Source organism: Taudactylus pleione, unplaced genomic scaffold, assembly GCF_031769625.1.
Source record: "Taudactylus pleione unplaced genomic scaffold, aTauple2 ptg000720l, whole genome shotgun sequence".
NCBI classification, from domain to species: domain Eukaryota; kingdom Metazoa; phylum Chordata; class Amphibia; order Anura; family Myobatrachidae; genus Taudactylus; species Taudactylus pleione.
Window position 1 is genome coordinate 1,993,749 of NW_028285122.1, and position 17,360 is coordinate 2,011,108.

The 17,360-nt window shown below is 46.8% G+C and overlaps 1 protein-coding gene across 1 annotated transcript in view; it reads left to right on the plus strand.

The window, feature by feature from the left end:
* Nucleotides 1–367: 367 nt before the first annotated feature.
* LOC148477396 (uncharacterized) overlaps nt 368–17,360 on the plus strand; it is a 35,140-nt gene continuing 18,147 nt past the window's right edge. Inside the window, exons 1-3 of the mRNA XM_088456820.1 lie at nt 368–403; nt 6,843–7,203; nt 15,261–15,476. Of these exons, the coding sequence (XP_088312946.1) occupies nt 371–403; nt 6,843–7,203; nt 15,261–15,476 (610 nt within the window). The 5' untranslated portion in view covers nt 368–370. The remainder of the gene's footprint in view (nt 404–6,842; nt 7,204–15,260; nt 15,477–17,360) is intronic.

Sequence of the window (17,360 nt, forward strand, 5' to 3'; positions counted from 1 at the left end):
GTAATCTACAGTATATGCAGATGTAGACAAATGCCTTTTGCTTGCCAATCTCCTCTCCCAGGAGTGCCTGGACTGCACAGGTAATTGCTTTCCTGCTCACAGGTTCATAAAAGATGTACTGTACATGTTAATGAAACTACACCAGCCCCGATCTGGTTTCCTGAGTGTAATTAATATTGCATTGACCTGTGTAGGCAGAATTATAACCTAACCTCAAAAGAACATAATGTGCAATATGCCCCAATACTGTATATCTATGTATATCTATAATCTCTACATGTACTGTATTAATTGATATTCCATGTACGGACTGGTATTCATGTCATAATGGGGATGTTTATTCTTCTCTCCATTTCTCACAGGTTGCAGAATGATTGTCATCATGTCTCTTATTAACGGACTGGTAAGACCCCACAACACGAGCAGTAACCACAGCATGGACCATATAGTATTAGATGGGGGTGGGGGGATTACACTGCGGATGTGTAGAAAAAGTAGGTACAGTAAATTGTGCTTAAACTAGAAGTAAATTAACTCCATATTCTGTAAATATATCATTAGGACTATTCCCTCCACTTTGTCCTTCCTACATATTTATACATTATTCCTTACAGGCTCTTACACACATATACAATCACACATACACACTCTCTCGCTCACACACACACTAACACACACACACACACACACACACACACACACACACACACACACATACAATCACACATACACACTCTCTCGCTCACACACACACTAACACACACACATACACACACACACATACAATCACACATACACACTCTCTCGCTCACACACACACTAACACAATCACACATACACTCAATCACACATACACACTCTCTCGCTCACACACACGATCCCCTTACACACACACTCACACACTGACACACACACAATCACACATACACACTCTCTCGCTCACACACACACTAACACACATACACACTATCTCGCTCACGCACACGATCCCCTAACACACACACTCACACACTGACACACATACATACTCTCGGACTCACACATATACACTCTCTCGCTCACACACACACTAACACACACACACACAATCACACATACACACTATCTCGCTCACACACACGATCCCCTAACATACACACTCACACACTGACACACACACATACATACTCTCGGACTCACACATAAACACTCTCTCGCACACACACACCACGCACACACACACACACACACACACACACACACACACACACACACACACACACACACACACTGCCATTATCTCCAGTTATCAGCAGTAATCACCTTTTATCATGTTTCCTTAGATCTTATTGGTACTGTACCCGTTCTGTATTTTGGGTTTCGCAATCAAATTCATTCTGTCTCCGATAAGCAGAACAACCAAACAATGTGGAGCTAAGTAATCTGTCTACCGTATGGTCTTATTATAGAGGATGGAAACCGTCACCCGAACCAATGACTGTAATGAATTTCTGCTAATTGGACTAATACTGGCTGCTGTGTATAACGTTATAGAAGAGCATCATTGTGACGCTATAAACCCCCTGTGACAGGAGGATCTGCATGTGATTCAGGAGACATTCTCTCATCTCCCGTTTCCATATTCCCATAGAATTGGGGCGTGAATGTAAACTGCGGCAAATAAGGACCCTGGCGCAGTCTGTCCATCAGTCTGTGTCAGTAAGAGCCACAGCCTGCACCAGTTACATATACACTTCAGACTGAAGGATTATGTATTGGGAAGAGGTGAGTTTTTTAAATAACTATTCCTATCAAATTTGGGGTACATGAAAATGGGGGTAAGCATATTTTTAAGTCCCTAAAGGGCATTTTTAAAATTCTGCAAAAATGCACCTGCTGCTACCACCCACATTCTTTTAAACACCTGCCGCATACTTGGGAACCCCCCTGAATTAATTTTGTTATTTAAAAATGTGTTCCCCATTTTTTTAATTTTTTTTACTCCAGAATTAAATAAAATTTTTTGGGGTGTCCCTATTTTTTTACTTTTTTTGACACAGTTAACTTTTAAATGACATTTCCCAGAGGTGCACCGGCGAAAAGTCTTTGAAATTGAATAAGGGGATAATTGAAACATGCGAAAATGACTTTTTCACAGCCTAATTGAATATGGCCCTATGAGCCATAGGAAATGGGGCTCCCGTCTCTGCCAGCCAATCATAAGTACTTGATACCTGAGAGAGGTGAGAAGTGACTGACTTCACAAGGAGAGAGAGAGAGAGAGATAAGGAGGGAGAGAGAGAGAGAGAGAGAGAGAGAGAGAGAAGGAGGGAGAGAGATAGAGAGAGAGAGAGAGAGAGAGAAGGAGAGAGAGGGAGGGAGAGAGAGAGAGAGAAGGAGGAAGAGAGAGAGAGAGAAGGAGGGAGAGAGAGAGAGAGAGAGAGAGAGAGAGAGAAGGAGAGAGAGAGGGAGGGAGAGAGAGAGAAGGAGGGAGAGAGAGAGAGAGAGAGAGAAGGAGAGAGAGGGAGGGAGAGAGAGAGAGAGAAGGAGGAAGAGAGAGAGAGAGGGACGGAGAAAGAGAGAGAGAGAGAGACAGAGAGACAGAGAACTCATATGCAAAGTCAGTTTACTGTGCTGTAAGTCTTTCTCTGTCTCTCACTCTCTCTCAGTTTCTCTCTTTCTCTCCAACTTATCTCTCTCTCTCTCTCTCTCTCTCTCTCTCTCTCTCTCTCCTTCTCAACCTACTGTATCTATTCCATCTCCCTGTCTCTCTCAACCTCTCTTTATCTCACACACACACACACATATAAACACACACGCGGACACACACACATATAAACACACACACAGACACACACAGACACACACACAGATAAACACACACACAGACACACACACATATAAACACACACACACACATAAACACACACACACACACACACACACACACACACACACACACACACACACACACACAGACACACACACATATAAACACACACACACACATAAACACACACACAGACACACACACATATAAACACACACACACACATATAAACACACACAGACACACACACACACATATAAACACACACATATAAACACACAGACACACACACATAAACACACACACAGACACACACACACATATAAACACACACATATAATAAGCACACACACTGGCACACACACACTCATAAAAACACAGACACAGTCTCACAAACAGTTATTTTTTAAAAAACAATAAACTACAGTGAATCTTATGCTGGGTACACACTGACAGATATATAGGCCAATCAATTGGTCGGCCAACATATCCGCTGCCCGTCGGCCAGTGTGTACCAGCGATATGTCTGTGAATGGCGTTGTTCACCGACATATCGCATTGGCTGCGCTGCACAGCCGATGGACACACAGCTTCAGCCACGGGGAGGGGCGGGACATGCCCCCCGCCCACCGGGACACGCCCCTGACACCTCCCCACGACCCACCGCAGCATGCAGATTATGGTCGTTCAGTGTGTATGAAGGACCATTATCTGCAGATATATCCCTTAGGTATGTACCCACCTTTAGGGTATGTGTTTGTTCAAAATACACCAGGAATATTTTCAAACACAACTTAATTAATAAAGAATGAATTATAAATATTTATTGGTGGTGGTAAACACACATTGGCTTTTATTTCGCTGTCTTTCATTATAAACAAAACACTTTTTTGACAATTTTGGGCAGATCAGAAAATCCAAAGGTCAGGGGGGAGTTATGTAGCCTCTCTGCGCCCTGTATCATGTCATCATCGCCACATGAGGCTGTTGATAATTTGCAGAATTATCAGTCATTAATTGTATTCTAAAGAAACAAATCTAAGAAAATGGTAAATACCAGCAAGTAATATCCTTTTCAGACTATAAAAATAACCCACCCAGGTCACGTCCTAAAAAAAAACCGAGGTCGAGCATTTCCTCCCGGGTAGTGACCAGGGTTGGACCATGGTGTGACGCGGGTCACGGTGCAGTGCGATACCCTTTCACACCAAAATCCTCCTTATGAACCAGTAAAAGAAAAACTTGATACTGGCAAATAAAAAAATAAATTTGTCAGTAGTCCAATTATAGGGATCTCTGTGGGGAAAGTCAGGTCATATACTGTATGTGTGTAATAAGGTAAGTACAGTACAGTAGGTTACAGAAAGACATCTCCTCAATAATACTCACTACTTATAACTCTTCCTCTGATTCCAGCCACAGCCAGTGACAAGAGGGAGCTCCGATAATGTGACTCTGTCACTATGAAGATGACACTGGGCTGTATACGCCATGTAGGGTGGGAAAACAAAGGGCCTGACTCATCTTGGTTTGCAGTTACAAATCCGCACACGATCGGCCGATTGTTGCATTCTGCGCATGTGTATGTATCGCAGTGTACGTGCGTGAACTAGCAACTGCAAACAAAATTGTGATGCAGAGGCTACGCAGAGTGATTGACAAGAAGTGCCGTTTGTGGGCGGTGACGGGGGGTGGTCGGGTGAACGCAGGCGTGTCTGTATTGCAACAAGTTTCCAGGGGCGTGCATAAATTAGCCACTGCGTGGCCAAAAGCAGCAATAGCGCTAATAGCGTGCGTGGATACTAACAATTTCTGAGTAAGGTCAGGGCTTGTGCAAGTGTGCATATGGGTCCGATGTTACTGATTGTTTCGCTCTGTTCCCCCAGTATACAGATGTGAGGAAGGGGTAGTGGGCGTCCTTATGTCAGGCTGCGTTCGCAATGTGAATGCAAACATTTAAATATCACCGCTGATATAAACGCCTGCAGTGCGTGTGTATAAGCAGAATTCTGTTCCGTAGTGAATCAAGCCCCATAGTTCCATGATCTCTTACGGTAATCCAGCCAATTGGCACAGGTAGTATCCTCAGTGAGTTAGGCCACACCGGCCATCCAGAGTGAGAGTCTGCGTGCAGCCAATAGTGATCACCAGTGAGTCTCCAACAGCCGGACAATTCAGAGCAGGAGGTAGCTTCAGTACTAAGCATTGCTACGGATGGAGGTGAGCACCTGTAACCTTTAACGTGTTTCTCCGTACCTAGACGGCTATCTCAAGAAGCAGGCATACATCTAAATCAAACTCTTACCTTTACCTAGTATTGGAGAATATTATTATATTGTGTGGATTTATAGACACAGGGTCTGATTCAGACCCACTCGCGAGCGCTATGCGGGTCGATGTTTGGCCACAGCGCATTTGCACGCCTGAGCCGGCTCCGATTTTCGCAAGCACAAGATCCGGCTAGCTCCGTTGCTACGGGTCTTGCACCAAAGGGGGCGAGCTGTCGATGGTGATTGACGGCTCGCCCAATTTGGGAGGCGGGCAGGGGGGGTGGCTGGCCAAACGGAGGCATTCCCTTGCGAACCCCTGCCATTTGAGGGTGGCCCCACTGACATCATGAGTGATGTCAGTGGGAGAGCTTCTGGCTCTATTAGAGCCGGAAGCTCTCAGGGGCTTGCGGCCACAAGCCCCTACCACAAGGTCTTGACCATCGCGACCATCAACCTGGCCGCTTACAATAGCTATGGGTGGTCACCCACAGCTATGCGAGCGGCCAGGAGGCCGCACAAAAATAAAACAAAAACGCCCTGATTCAGAGCGAGCGCTCTTTCAGAGCGTCCGGCTCTGAATCAGGCCCCCTGTGTGCTACATTTACATTGGAGAAACAATATTACAATTGTGTATTCTTATGCTTGTACTTTAGAATTAAGAATTGTCATATATTAGTCACTCTGGAGCTGCGTGTGTTTAATATGTGAGATTAATATTTTTATATACTCCCGAGAGCAATTAGATTTTTTCATTATTTTTTCATAAATGATTCTTATAAAGTTAATGATGTACTGTGTGAGGTTCTACGCGCCACTGCACAAATTTTGTTTTACCCATTTACTCTGCACCTTTGACCTGAGTTATTCCCAGGTAAGCCCCATTCACATGAAACCCAGGTCTGCCCTGATTAACTTGTGAGGTCATAAAAAGTGGTTGGCGACTGCTCCACACCCGCCAATCAGCTAAATTTAGGCATAACCTGGGTCAGATAACCTGGGTCAGACTGTGCACACTGTGCCGTGACCTGGGTCGATCCCGTATCCAACCCAGTCAGCCCATCAGGAGCAGTTATAACACTAGTGCTGGTGATCAGGATCAGGTTGGCTTGGCAGAACAGCCATCCCGTACCTTACGGTGGTGAAATCTTTTCTCCGGTGACTTGTATGACTTGGTGAGATACAGTACTCTCTCTTGGAACATTGGACAACAAAGGATGAATATAAATCTCCTAAGGTGAAAACATGTCACACCTGGACTACAGACAGTCTCTTCCCACCTGATCTTCAGGCATCAAACCTGGGATGGCAAGTTGACCAGGCCGGTCTCCTGCATCCCCCACTTCCCGACTATAGTGGGTGGTCTGGGGTTTTAATGACACCATTTGCATTGCATCACATTATCATAGCCACACCCCTGCTTTATAATGCCACAAATCACAGCTTGGCATGGAATGGAACAGGGCCACAGTCAAACAAGTGTGACACCTACTTCCTGGCTGCTTCCTCCAGGATTCTAGTGGAGGGGGATCACTGAATGGGGGTAATGCAATTAAATATATCTATGCATGCAGGATATACTGTACATCCCAAATATTGAGGGACTCCTAGTACGATGGTGGGATGGGAGCACAACTGCGCAATTCTCAGCAAAGCCTGTCGTTATAGACCCAACCCCTCTGTTTTTATTTTTTTATTTTTTGGGGAAAAAAAGAAAGAAAAAAAATCAAGAAATTATTGTAATTAAATTTCTGTTTCCTTTTCAGAACAGAATGTGTCTGACATTGATTCTTCGCATCTGGAACACACTTATCAGGAATTGTTCATCTCTTCCATACAAACTTCTTAGAATACAAATAAGAAAAACTAAAGTTGTTGGGATACTTTCCCGGGAAGGAGCGAGTAGTTACGGTTTTCTCCAAGACTTTCTCACATCATCGCGTAGGGTGGTCGGAGAAGTGCGGCCATTCATCATAACTAACAATGGTCAACGGGAGTTCTGCGCGGAGGTGCAGAGGTGCGATGTCGCCATCCTGTATCACTCCAAGAAGAGAGGGAGAGTGAATATCACAGATGTGACGGACTGTCTGTATACTCAGGAGCTGGACTATCTGCACAGGATACTGGGTAAGAGAGACTGAGGCACATCACACACATGAGGTAGGACAGGTTGTGTTATGCATTTGCTGTTTATCGAGTCATCTCCAATTGATAAGTCACATTATTTATAGCTATTCATTAAGTGGATCCAACCAAAGACACTGAGGGGTACATTTACTAAGAATCGTGTTTTGCTTGAGTTTGCCTGAATTACATGCTCCGAATCGCAGGCACACGGAGAGATTTGTCAGCCGAAACTACCAAATTTACCAAGAATCATGTTTTTGTTGAATCGATTTTTCGATGGTGTGTGAGATTGTGTTTCCTGCTCATGTTCCCTGTGTCTGACCATAGCCAAACACTCCCAAACATGCAGCCTGCACATATCAGTGAGATCCATGTAGGCTAGTACATGTATATAGTGTAAACATTTATGGTAAAAAACAAATAGCATGGAGTCCCACCTCCCAAGCATTACTAGCTTTGGGCTTTGTGACCCAGTCCTAGTTCAGGAAATAGGGGGGAAAATGGCATGGGGCTCCCCATATTTCAATGAACCAGCACCTGGCTCCTAAAGCAGTCCTGACTGAGGAAATATGGGGGAATTGGCTGATATTTATTTCTATTTGTGTTTTCACCCATGTTTTACAGAGAGAATCATGATTTCACACCCAATATTGCCAAACACACCCCTGAATGTGATCTCAGACCATCACGATCCTTAGTAAATTTACCCGATACTCTATGCTCTAATCCATCCACTGTATTCTCACAGTGTAACAGCTATAGCAAGTTACAATGTAAGCAGCAATTCACAGCACATGAAGTGGGAAGGGTTTATAAGCAGTGGGAGACAGACAGACAGACAGATAGTTCTATACAGTTATATTTATATGTATATATATATATATATTAGGGGTGTGCACCGGCCACTTTTCGTGTTTTGTGTTTTGGTTTTGGATCTGGATCTTTCTTCGTGTTTTGGATCTGGATTGGTTTTGCCAAAACCACCCTTCCGTGTTTTGGGTTCTGGGTTTTGTGTTTTGGATCTGTATTTTTTTGAAAAAAAGCATAAAAACAGCTAAAATCACAGAATTTGTAGGTTTTTCTGCTCCTATGCTATTATTAACCTCAATAACCTTAATTTCCACTCATTTCCAGTCTATTCTGAACACCTCACACCTCACAATAGTGTTTTTATGTCCAAAAGGTTGCACCGAGGTAGCTGGATGACTATGCTAAGCGACACGAGTGGGCGGCACAAACACGTGACCCATCTAGGAGTGACACTGCAGTGGCAGGCAGGATGGCAGTTAGAAAAACTAGGCCCCAAACTGTACATAATGCAAAGAAAAAAAGAGGTGCAAGATGGAATTGTCCTTGGGCCCTCCCACCCACCCTTATGTTGTATAAACAGGACATGCACACTTTAACAAATCAATCATTTCAGCGCCAGGGTCTGCCACACAACTGTGGCTGAAATGATTGGTTCGTTTGGGCCCCCACAAAACAAGCTGGCAATTAATGTGTCCCTGCACAAACTGGCTCTACGGAGGCAAGATGTCATCCTCATCCTCCTCATCCACCGATTCCTCACCCTCTTCAGTGTGTACATCCTCATCCTCACAAAGTATTAACTCGTCCCCACTTGAATCCACCACCACAGGTCCCTCTGTACCTTCTGGAGGCTGGTCTCCCTGGAAGAGCTGATAATTCATTTTGATGAACATCATCTTCTCCACATTCTGTGGAAGCAACCTCCTACGCCTTTCGCTGACAAGGTTCCCGGCTGCACTAAACACTCTTTCGGAGTACACACTGGAGGGGGGGCAACTCAGGTAAAATAGAGCCAGTTTGTACAGGGGCCTCCAAATTGCCTCTTTTTCCTGCCAGTACAGGTATGGACTGTCTGACATGCCTACTTGGATGCTGTCACCGATGTAATCCTCCACCATTCTGTCAATGGTGACAGTATCATATGCAGTGACAGTAGACATGTCAGAAATTGTTGCCAGGTCCTTCAGTCCGGACCAGATGTCCAAACTTGGTCCTGCCTGCCCTGCATCACCGCCAGCGGGTTGCTTAGGATACCTAAGTTTTTTCCTGGCAGCCCCAGTTGCGGGAGAAAATGAAGAAGGAGCCGTTGACGTGTCACGTTCCGCTTCAGCTGACAGTGTGTTCACCAGCAGGTCTTTGCACCTCTGCAGGCTTGTGTCGGCCGGAAAGAGAGACACCACATAGGCTTTAAACCTAGGATCGAGCACGGTGGCCAAAATGTAGTGGTCTGATTTCAACAGATTGACCACCCTGGAATCCTGGCAAAGCGAATGAAGGGCTTCATCCACAAGTCCCACATGCCGAGCGGAATCGCTCCGTCTTAGCTCCTCCTTCACTTTCTCCAGCTGCTTCTGCAAAAGCCTGATGAGGGGAATGACCTGACTCAAGCTGGCAGTGTCTGAACTGACTTCACGTGTGGCAAGTTCGAAGGGCTGAAGAACCTTGCACAACACGGAAATCATTCTCCACTGCGCTTGAGTCAGGTGCATACCCCCTCCTTTGCCTATGTCATAGGTGGATGTATAGGCTTGTATGGCCTTTTGCTGCTCCTCCATCCTCTGAAGCATATAGAGGGTTGAGTTCCACCGCGTCACAACCTCTTGCTTCAGGTGATGGCGGGGCAGGTTCAAGAGTGTTTGCTGGCGCTCCAGTCTTCGGCACGCAGTCGCTGAATGGCGAAAGTGGCCAGAAATTTTTCGGGCCACCCAAAGCGTCTCCTGCACGCCCCTGTCGCTTTTCAGAAAATTCTGCACCACCAAGTTTATTGTGTGAGCAAAACATGGGACGTGCTGGAATTTGCCCAGATGTAATGCCCGCACAATATTGGTGGCGTTGTCAGATATCACAAATCCCCAGGAGAGTCTAAGTGGGGTAAGCCACTGGGCGATGATTTCCCTCAGTTTCTCTAAGAGGTTGTCGGCGGTGTGCCTCTTACTGAAACCGGTGATACACAGCGTAGCCTGCCTTGTAACGAGCTGGCGTTTCTGAGATGCTGCTACTGGTGACGCTGCTGCTGTTGCTGCGTAAGGTGATACATCTACCCAGTGGGCTGTCACAGTCATATAGTCCTTAGTCTGCCCTGTTCCACTTGTCCACATGTCCGTGGTTAAGTGGACATTGTGTACAACGGCATTTTTCAGGACACTGAGGACACTTTTTCTGACGTTTCTGTACAGTCTCGGTATCGCCTGCCTAGTGAAGTGGAATCTAGACGGGATTTGGAACCGGGGACACACTACCTCCATCAATTGTCTAAATCCCACTGCACTAATGGCGGATACCGGACGCACGTCTAACACCAACATAGCAGTCAAGGCCTCAGTTATACGTTTTGCTTCAGGATGACTGCTGTCGTACTTCATCCTCCTCGCTAAGGACTGTTGGAGGGTCAATTGTTTAGTAAAAGTAGTGGTGTTCCTACTTCCTCTCTGGGATGATGAACGACTCCCAGCAGCAGCAGCAACAGCAGCAGCGGCAGCAGTAGGCGTAGCAATGCAGGATCCTCCGGAGGAATCCCGGATAGGAGAGTCAGTCATGCCAGTGATATGGCCTGCAGGACTACTTCCGATCCTGACTAAGGAGGAAATTGACGAGGAGGGAGTTGACGGTGTGGTTTGCAGGCACTTGGATACAACAGGACAACGGGATTTAGGTGTCCCTGGACTGCTTACGGTCTGAGCCAAAGTTTCTGAACTTGACAGTAACTTTTTATGAACGCGCTGCAGGTGCCGTATAAGGGAGGATGTTCCTAGGTGGTTGACGTCCCTACCCCTACTTATTTCACCTTTACATATGGTACATATGGCAAGACAGTTGTTGTCCGGATTTGGATAGAAATATTGCCAGACCAAAGAGGTGGAATGTTTGGTCTTCTGCCCAGGCATGACCGTGATGGGCTTTTTCATCCCACGGACAACAACTGTCTCCCCCGGAGCCTGATTTAAACAAACCACATCACCATCAGAATCCTCCTCACCAACTTCCTCCTCAGCGCCAGCTACACCAGTATCCTCATCCTGTTGTACTTCAACAGTGACATCTTCAATTTGCATATCAGCAAGTGGACTGTGGGTGCTCCTTTCAGCACTTGCAGGGGGCGTGCAAATGGTGGAAAGAGCCACCTCTTCCCGTCCAGTGCTGGGAAGGTCAGGCATCGCAACCACCACCACACTTGGACTCTCTTTGGGGATTTGTGATATCTTCTTAGAAAGCACAGTTCTTCGCTGTGCTTTTGCCAGCTTAACTCTTTTGATTTTTTTAGTGGGAGGAGTGCTTCCATCGTCATGTGAAGCTGAACCACTAGTCATGAACATACTAGGGATCGACCTTAGCCGTTCCTTGCCACTCCGTGTCGTAAATGGCATATTGGCAAGTTTACGTTTCTCTTCAGCTGATTTAAATGTCTTTTTCAAGGTCATTTTCCTGAACTTTGCCATTTGGGATTGTATGTGCCCTCTACTATGACATTGGGCATCGGCCTTGGCAGACGACGTTGATGGCATGTTATCGTCTATGTCATGACTAGTGGCAGCAGCTTCAGCACTAGGAGGAAGTGGTTCTTGATCTTTCTCTATTTTATTTTTATCGGAGAAAGTTTGGTCCTCCATTTATGTTATATCGATTTGATATATACGTGCGGCTAAACACAGAAAATAAATTTTTTTTTGGTTCGGACTGGAGTGTACTTTGTGGGTTACAGCACCCTTTAACGGTCAAGCCAGCCGGCCCTTTACTTATGACACAGGCGCACGCTTGGCACTACTTTGTTGATGCACGTGCGGCTACTGCGCACACAATTCACAAACACAGAAAATAATTTTTTTTTTGGTTTGGACTGGAGTGTACTTTCGGGGGTTACAGCACCCTTAACGGTCAAGCCAGCCGGCCCTTTACTTATGACACAGGCGAACGCTTGACACTACTTTGTTGATGCACGTGCGGCTACTGCGCACACAATTCACAAACACAGAAAATAATTTTTTTTTGGTTTGGACTGGAGTGTACTTTCAGGGGTTACAGCACCCTTTAACGGTCAAGCCAGCCGGCCCTTTACTTATGACACAGGCGCACGCTTGGCACTACTTTGTTGATGCACGTGCGGCTACTGCGCACACAATTCACAAACACAGAAAATAATTTTTTTTTGGTTTGGACTGGAGTGTACTTTCGGGGGTTACAGCACCCTTTAACGGTCAAGCCAGCCGGCCCTTTACTTATGACACAGGGGCACTCTTGGCACTACTTTGTTGATGCACGTGCGGCTACTGCGCACACAATTCACAAACACAGAAAATAATTTTTTTTTAGGTTTGGACTGGAGTGTACTTTCGGGGGTTACAGCACCCTTAACGGTCAAGCCAGCCGGCCCTTTACTTATGACACAGGCGCACGCTTGGCACTACTTTGTTGATGCACGTGCGGCTACTGCGCACACAATTCACAAACACAGAAAATAATTTTTTTTTGGTTTGGACTGGAGTGTACTTTCGGGGGTTACAGCACCCTTTAACGGTCAAGCCAGCCGGCCCTTTACTTATGACACAGGCGCACGCTTGGCACTACTTTGTTGATGCACGTGCGGCTACTGCGCACACAATTCACAAACACAGAAAATAATTTTTTTTTAGGTTTGGACTGGAGTGTACTTTCGGGGGTTACAGCACCCTTAACGGTCAAGCCAGCCGGCCCTTTACTTATGACACAGGCGCACGCTTGGCACTACTTTGTTGATGCACGTGCTGCTACTGCGCACACAATTCACAAACACAGAAAATAATTTTTTTTTTGGTTTGGACTGGAGTGTACTTTCGGGGGTTACAGCACCCTTAACGGTCAAGCCAGCCGGCCCTTTACTTATGACACAGGCGCACGCTTGGCACTACTTTGTTGATGCACGTGCGGCTACTGCGCACACAATTCACAAACACAGAAAATAATTTTTTTTTTGGTTTGGACTGGAGTGTACTTTCGGGGGTTACAGCACCCTTAACGGTCAAGCCAGCCGGCCCTTTACTTATGACACAGGCGAACGCTTGACACTACTTTGTTGATGCACGTGCGGCTACTGCGCACACAATTCACAAACACAGAAAATAATTTTTTTTTGGTTTGGACTGGAGTGTACTTTCAGGGGTTACAGCACCCTTTAACGGTCAAGCCAGCCGGCCCTTTACTTATGACACAGGCGCACGCTTGGCACTACTTTGTTGATGCAAGTGCGGCTACTGCGCACACAATTCACAAACACAGAAAATAATTTTTTTTTGGTTTGGACTGGAGTGTACTTTCGGGGGTTACAGCACCCTTTAACGGTCAAGCCAGCCGGCCCTTTACTTATGACACAGGTGCACTCTTGGCACTACTTTGTTGATGCACGTGCGGCTACTGCGCACACAATTCACAAACACAGAAAATAATTTTTTTTTAGGTTTGGACTGGAGTGTACTTTCGGGGGTTACAGCACCCTTAACGGTCAAGCCAGCCGGCCCTTTACTTATGACACAGGCGCACGCTTGGCACTACTTTGTTGATGCACGTGCGGCTACTGCGCACACAATTCACAAACACAGAAAATAATTTTTTTTTGGTTTGGACTGGAGTGTACTTTCGGGGGTTACAGCACCCTTTAACGGTCAAGCCAGCCGGCCCTTTACTTATGACACAGGCGCACGCTTGGCACTACTTTGTTGATGCACGTGCGGCTACTGCGCACACAATTCACAAACACAGAAAATAATTTTTTTTTAGGTTTGGACTGGAGTGTACTTTCGGGGGTTACAGCACCCTTAACGGTCAAGCCAGCCGGCCCTTTACTTATGACACAGGCGCACGCTTGGCACTACTTTGTTGATGCACGTGCGGCTACTGCGCACACAATTCACAAACACAGAAAATAATTTTTTTTTTGGTTTGGACTGGAGTGTACTTTCGGGGGTTACAGCACCCTTAACGGTCAAGCCAGCCGGCCCTTTACTTATGACACAGGCGCACGCTTGGCACTACTTTGTTGATGCACGTGCGGCTACTGCGCACACAATTCACAAACACAGAAAATAATTTTTTTTTTGGTTTGGACTGGAGTGTACTTTCGGGGGTTACAGCACCCTTAACGGTCAAGCCAGCCGGCCCTTTACTTATGACACAGGCGCACGCTTGGCACTACTTTGTTGATGCACGTGCGGCTACTGCGCACACAATTCACAAACACAGAAAATATATTATTTTTTTAGCACTTGGGGGGAGCACCCCTGATGGACAGAGCACCCCCTGGACAACACTACAGCACCCCTTTAGGACTGGGACACTGCACAGGACTTTGGAGTGGACACAGCCCCTATGGAGAACTGACTGCACAACACAGTCCAGCCAGCCCCTATGGACTTTGAAGTAGTGGACACAGCCCCTATTAACAACAGCAGCACAGCACAACACAGCCAGCCCCTATGGACTTTGAAGTAGTGGACAACAGCAGCACTACACTACACTACACTACACAGCACTAACTCCCACCCTCCCTCTTCACTGTCCACAGCCGAGTGAGAAAATGGCGCCGACGTGGGTACCTTATATAGGATCCAAAACCCGCGAGACTCGGAAGGCGGGATGATGACGTTTTGCCTCGATGTCAGATCCGAGTCAGGCGGGAAAAGTCGAGCCTGACTCGGATCGGACTCGGATCGGGGGGGCTCGGGGGGGTTCGGATTTCAGAAATCCGAACCCGCTCACCCCTAATATATATATATATATATATATGACATATTTTGGTATTGAGATGAAGTGTTTTATGTTGCACTGTAAGAATAGACTTGTGTTTCTTTGAGCTATCTATCTGTAATAGTGAGGCTATTTAAACAGTTTATACTGTATAAATTTTTTTGTTATATGAAAAATTGTTTGATGCTTTTGTTATGAAATATCACAAAGTAGAGTAATATGGAATCCTCTCCTCCGGGAACGGTGTGCCGTACAGTGTATTGGGGTGACTGGTGTAAGTGGCAATATGGTAATAGCAGCTCTATTCTTTATAGGGAAGAGTAAGGTGATTGTAGTGGCCGATGACTTGGATTCCAGCTCTACATTGGAAAAGCAGAGGATACTCCAAGATCAGCCTCAGATTCAGCAAATGGCCCAAGATCTCTTTCTCTTCAGCGAGGAGGAGAAACAGGAAAGTGCACGTGACCACATGAATGAGAAGCTGCAAGACATATTATCTATCATTAACCAGGCTTTCTACATCGATATAGGTAAGTGCTGTCTAACCATTCATGTATAGCGTCCTGTGTTTCATGTTGCTAAACAGCCGGTGCGGTCACGGAAACTTAATGGTGAGAGAAGCCGCTTGGCCCGACAGCCTCATACAGCTCCGATGCGGTGAAGTTATCTTGTCACTGATTCTCACTCCAAGGTTCTTACTAAGACAAGACTGAAGCTACAGTAATGTACCAGATAGGTTCATCCTCCGAGCCAGGGCCGGTGCAAGGTTTCTTGGCACCCTAGGCATTTCTTCACCCTTGTATAGCTTCACAAGCTTTTATACAGTGCCCCCAGTAGTGGCCCCTATGCAGTGCCCCCAGTAGTAGTCCTCCTATGCAGTGCCCCTTATATAATGCAGTTGTAGACCCACCTACACCTACTGCAAAGGCATTGTAGTAGTGATCTCCCCCCCAGCCATGCCCCCAGTAGTGATCTCCCCCCAGCAGTGCCCCCAGTAGTGATCTCCCCCCAGCAGTGCCCCCAGTAGTGATCTCCCCCCAGCAGTGCCCCCATTAGTGATCACCCCCCAGCAGTGCACCCAGTAGTGATCTCCCCCCCAGCAGTGCCCCCAGTAGTGATCTCTCCCCAGCAGTGCCCCCAGTAGTGATCTCCCCCCCAGCAGTGCCCCCAGTAGTGATCTCCCCCCCAGCAGTGCCCCCAGTAGTGATCTCCCCCCCAGCAGTGCACCCAGTAGTGATAACCCCCCAGCAGTGCCCCCAGTAGTGATAACCCCCCAGCAGTGCCCCCAGTAGTGATCTCCCCCCAGCAGTGCCCCCAGTAGTGATCTCCCTCCCAGCAGTGCCCCAGTAGTGATCTCCCCCCAGCAGTTCCCCCAGTAGTGATCTCCCCCCAGCAGTGCCCCCAGTAGTGATCTACCCAGTAGTGATCACCCCCCAGCAGTGCCCCCAGTAGTGATCTCCCCCCCAGGAGTGCCCCCAGTAGTTGTCTCCTCCCCAGTAGTGCCCCCCAGTAGTGATCTCCCTCCCAGCAGTGCCCCCAGTAGTGATCTCCCTCCCAGCAGTGCCCCCAGTAGTGATCTCCCTCCCAGCAGTGCCCCCAGTAGTAATCTCCCCCCCAACAGTGCCCCCAGCAGTGATCTCCCCCCCAGCAGTGCTCCCAGTAGTGATATCCCCCCCAGCAGTGCCCCTAGCAGTGATCTCCCCCCCAGCAGTGCCCCAGTAGTGATCCCTCCAGCAGTGCCCCAGCAGTGATCTCCCCTTTATCTCAGGAGCTCTCTCAGTTTAGATACTTATGGTCTAGGTAGAAATTAAGGAATCAGACATCAGTTTACCAAGATCTATAACATTTACAACCATCCAAAATGAAATAACCAAACACTTCCCAGTAACTACTGTATAACAACATGACACCAAGAGGGATGTGGGGAGGGAGCAACCTAGAAAGGAACATCCTGTGGGAAATTAAATGGTATTAATGATAAATTGTATGACAAAGTGGCAGGTTAATCTGGATTCTCCACAGCTATATATTAAATACATTTAGCTTGGAAAAGCTCCTGAAAGTTTAAATATATATTTGTGACTGTAGTTTAGTATTTATTCCTTTGTACTTTGGGTTTATTGGCCTATAAAATAGAATGTTTGTACCTAAAGTATAACTTACCTCAAAACTCAAATTTACCTGGATCACTCATTCAAGAGGTCTGGCAGCTTGTCCAACTGCTTGTTCTGTACTCTACAGAGCTCCATCTAGCTCTCTTCTCCTCTATCCTGCTCTGTCCTGATCCCACCTGCTCCCTCCTGCTCTGTCCTGATCCCACCTACTCCCTCTTTCTCTGTTCTGATCCCACCTGCCCCCTCCTGCAATGTCCTGAGCCCACCTGCTCCCTCCTGCTCTGTCCTGATCCCACCTGC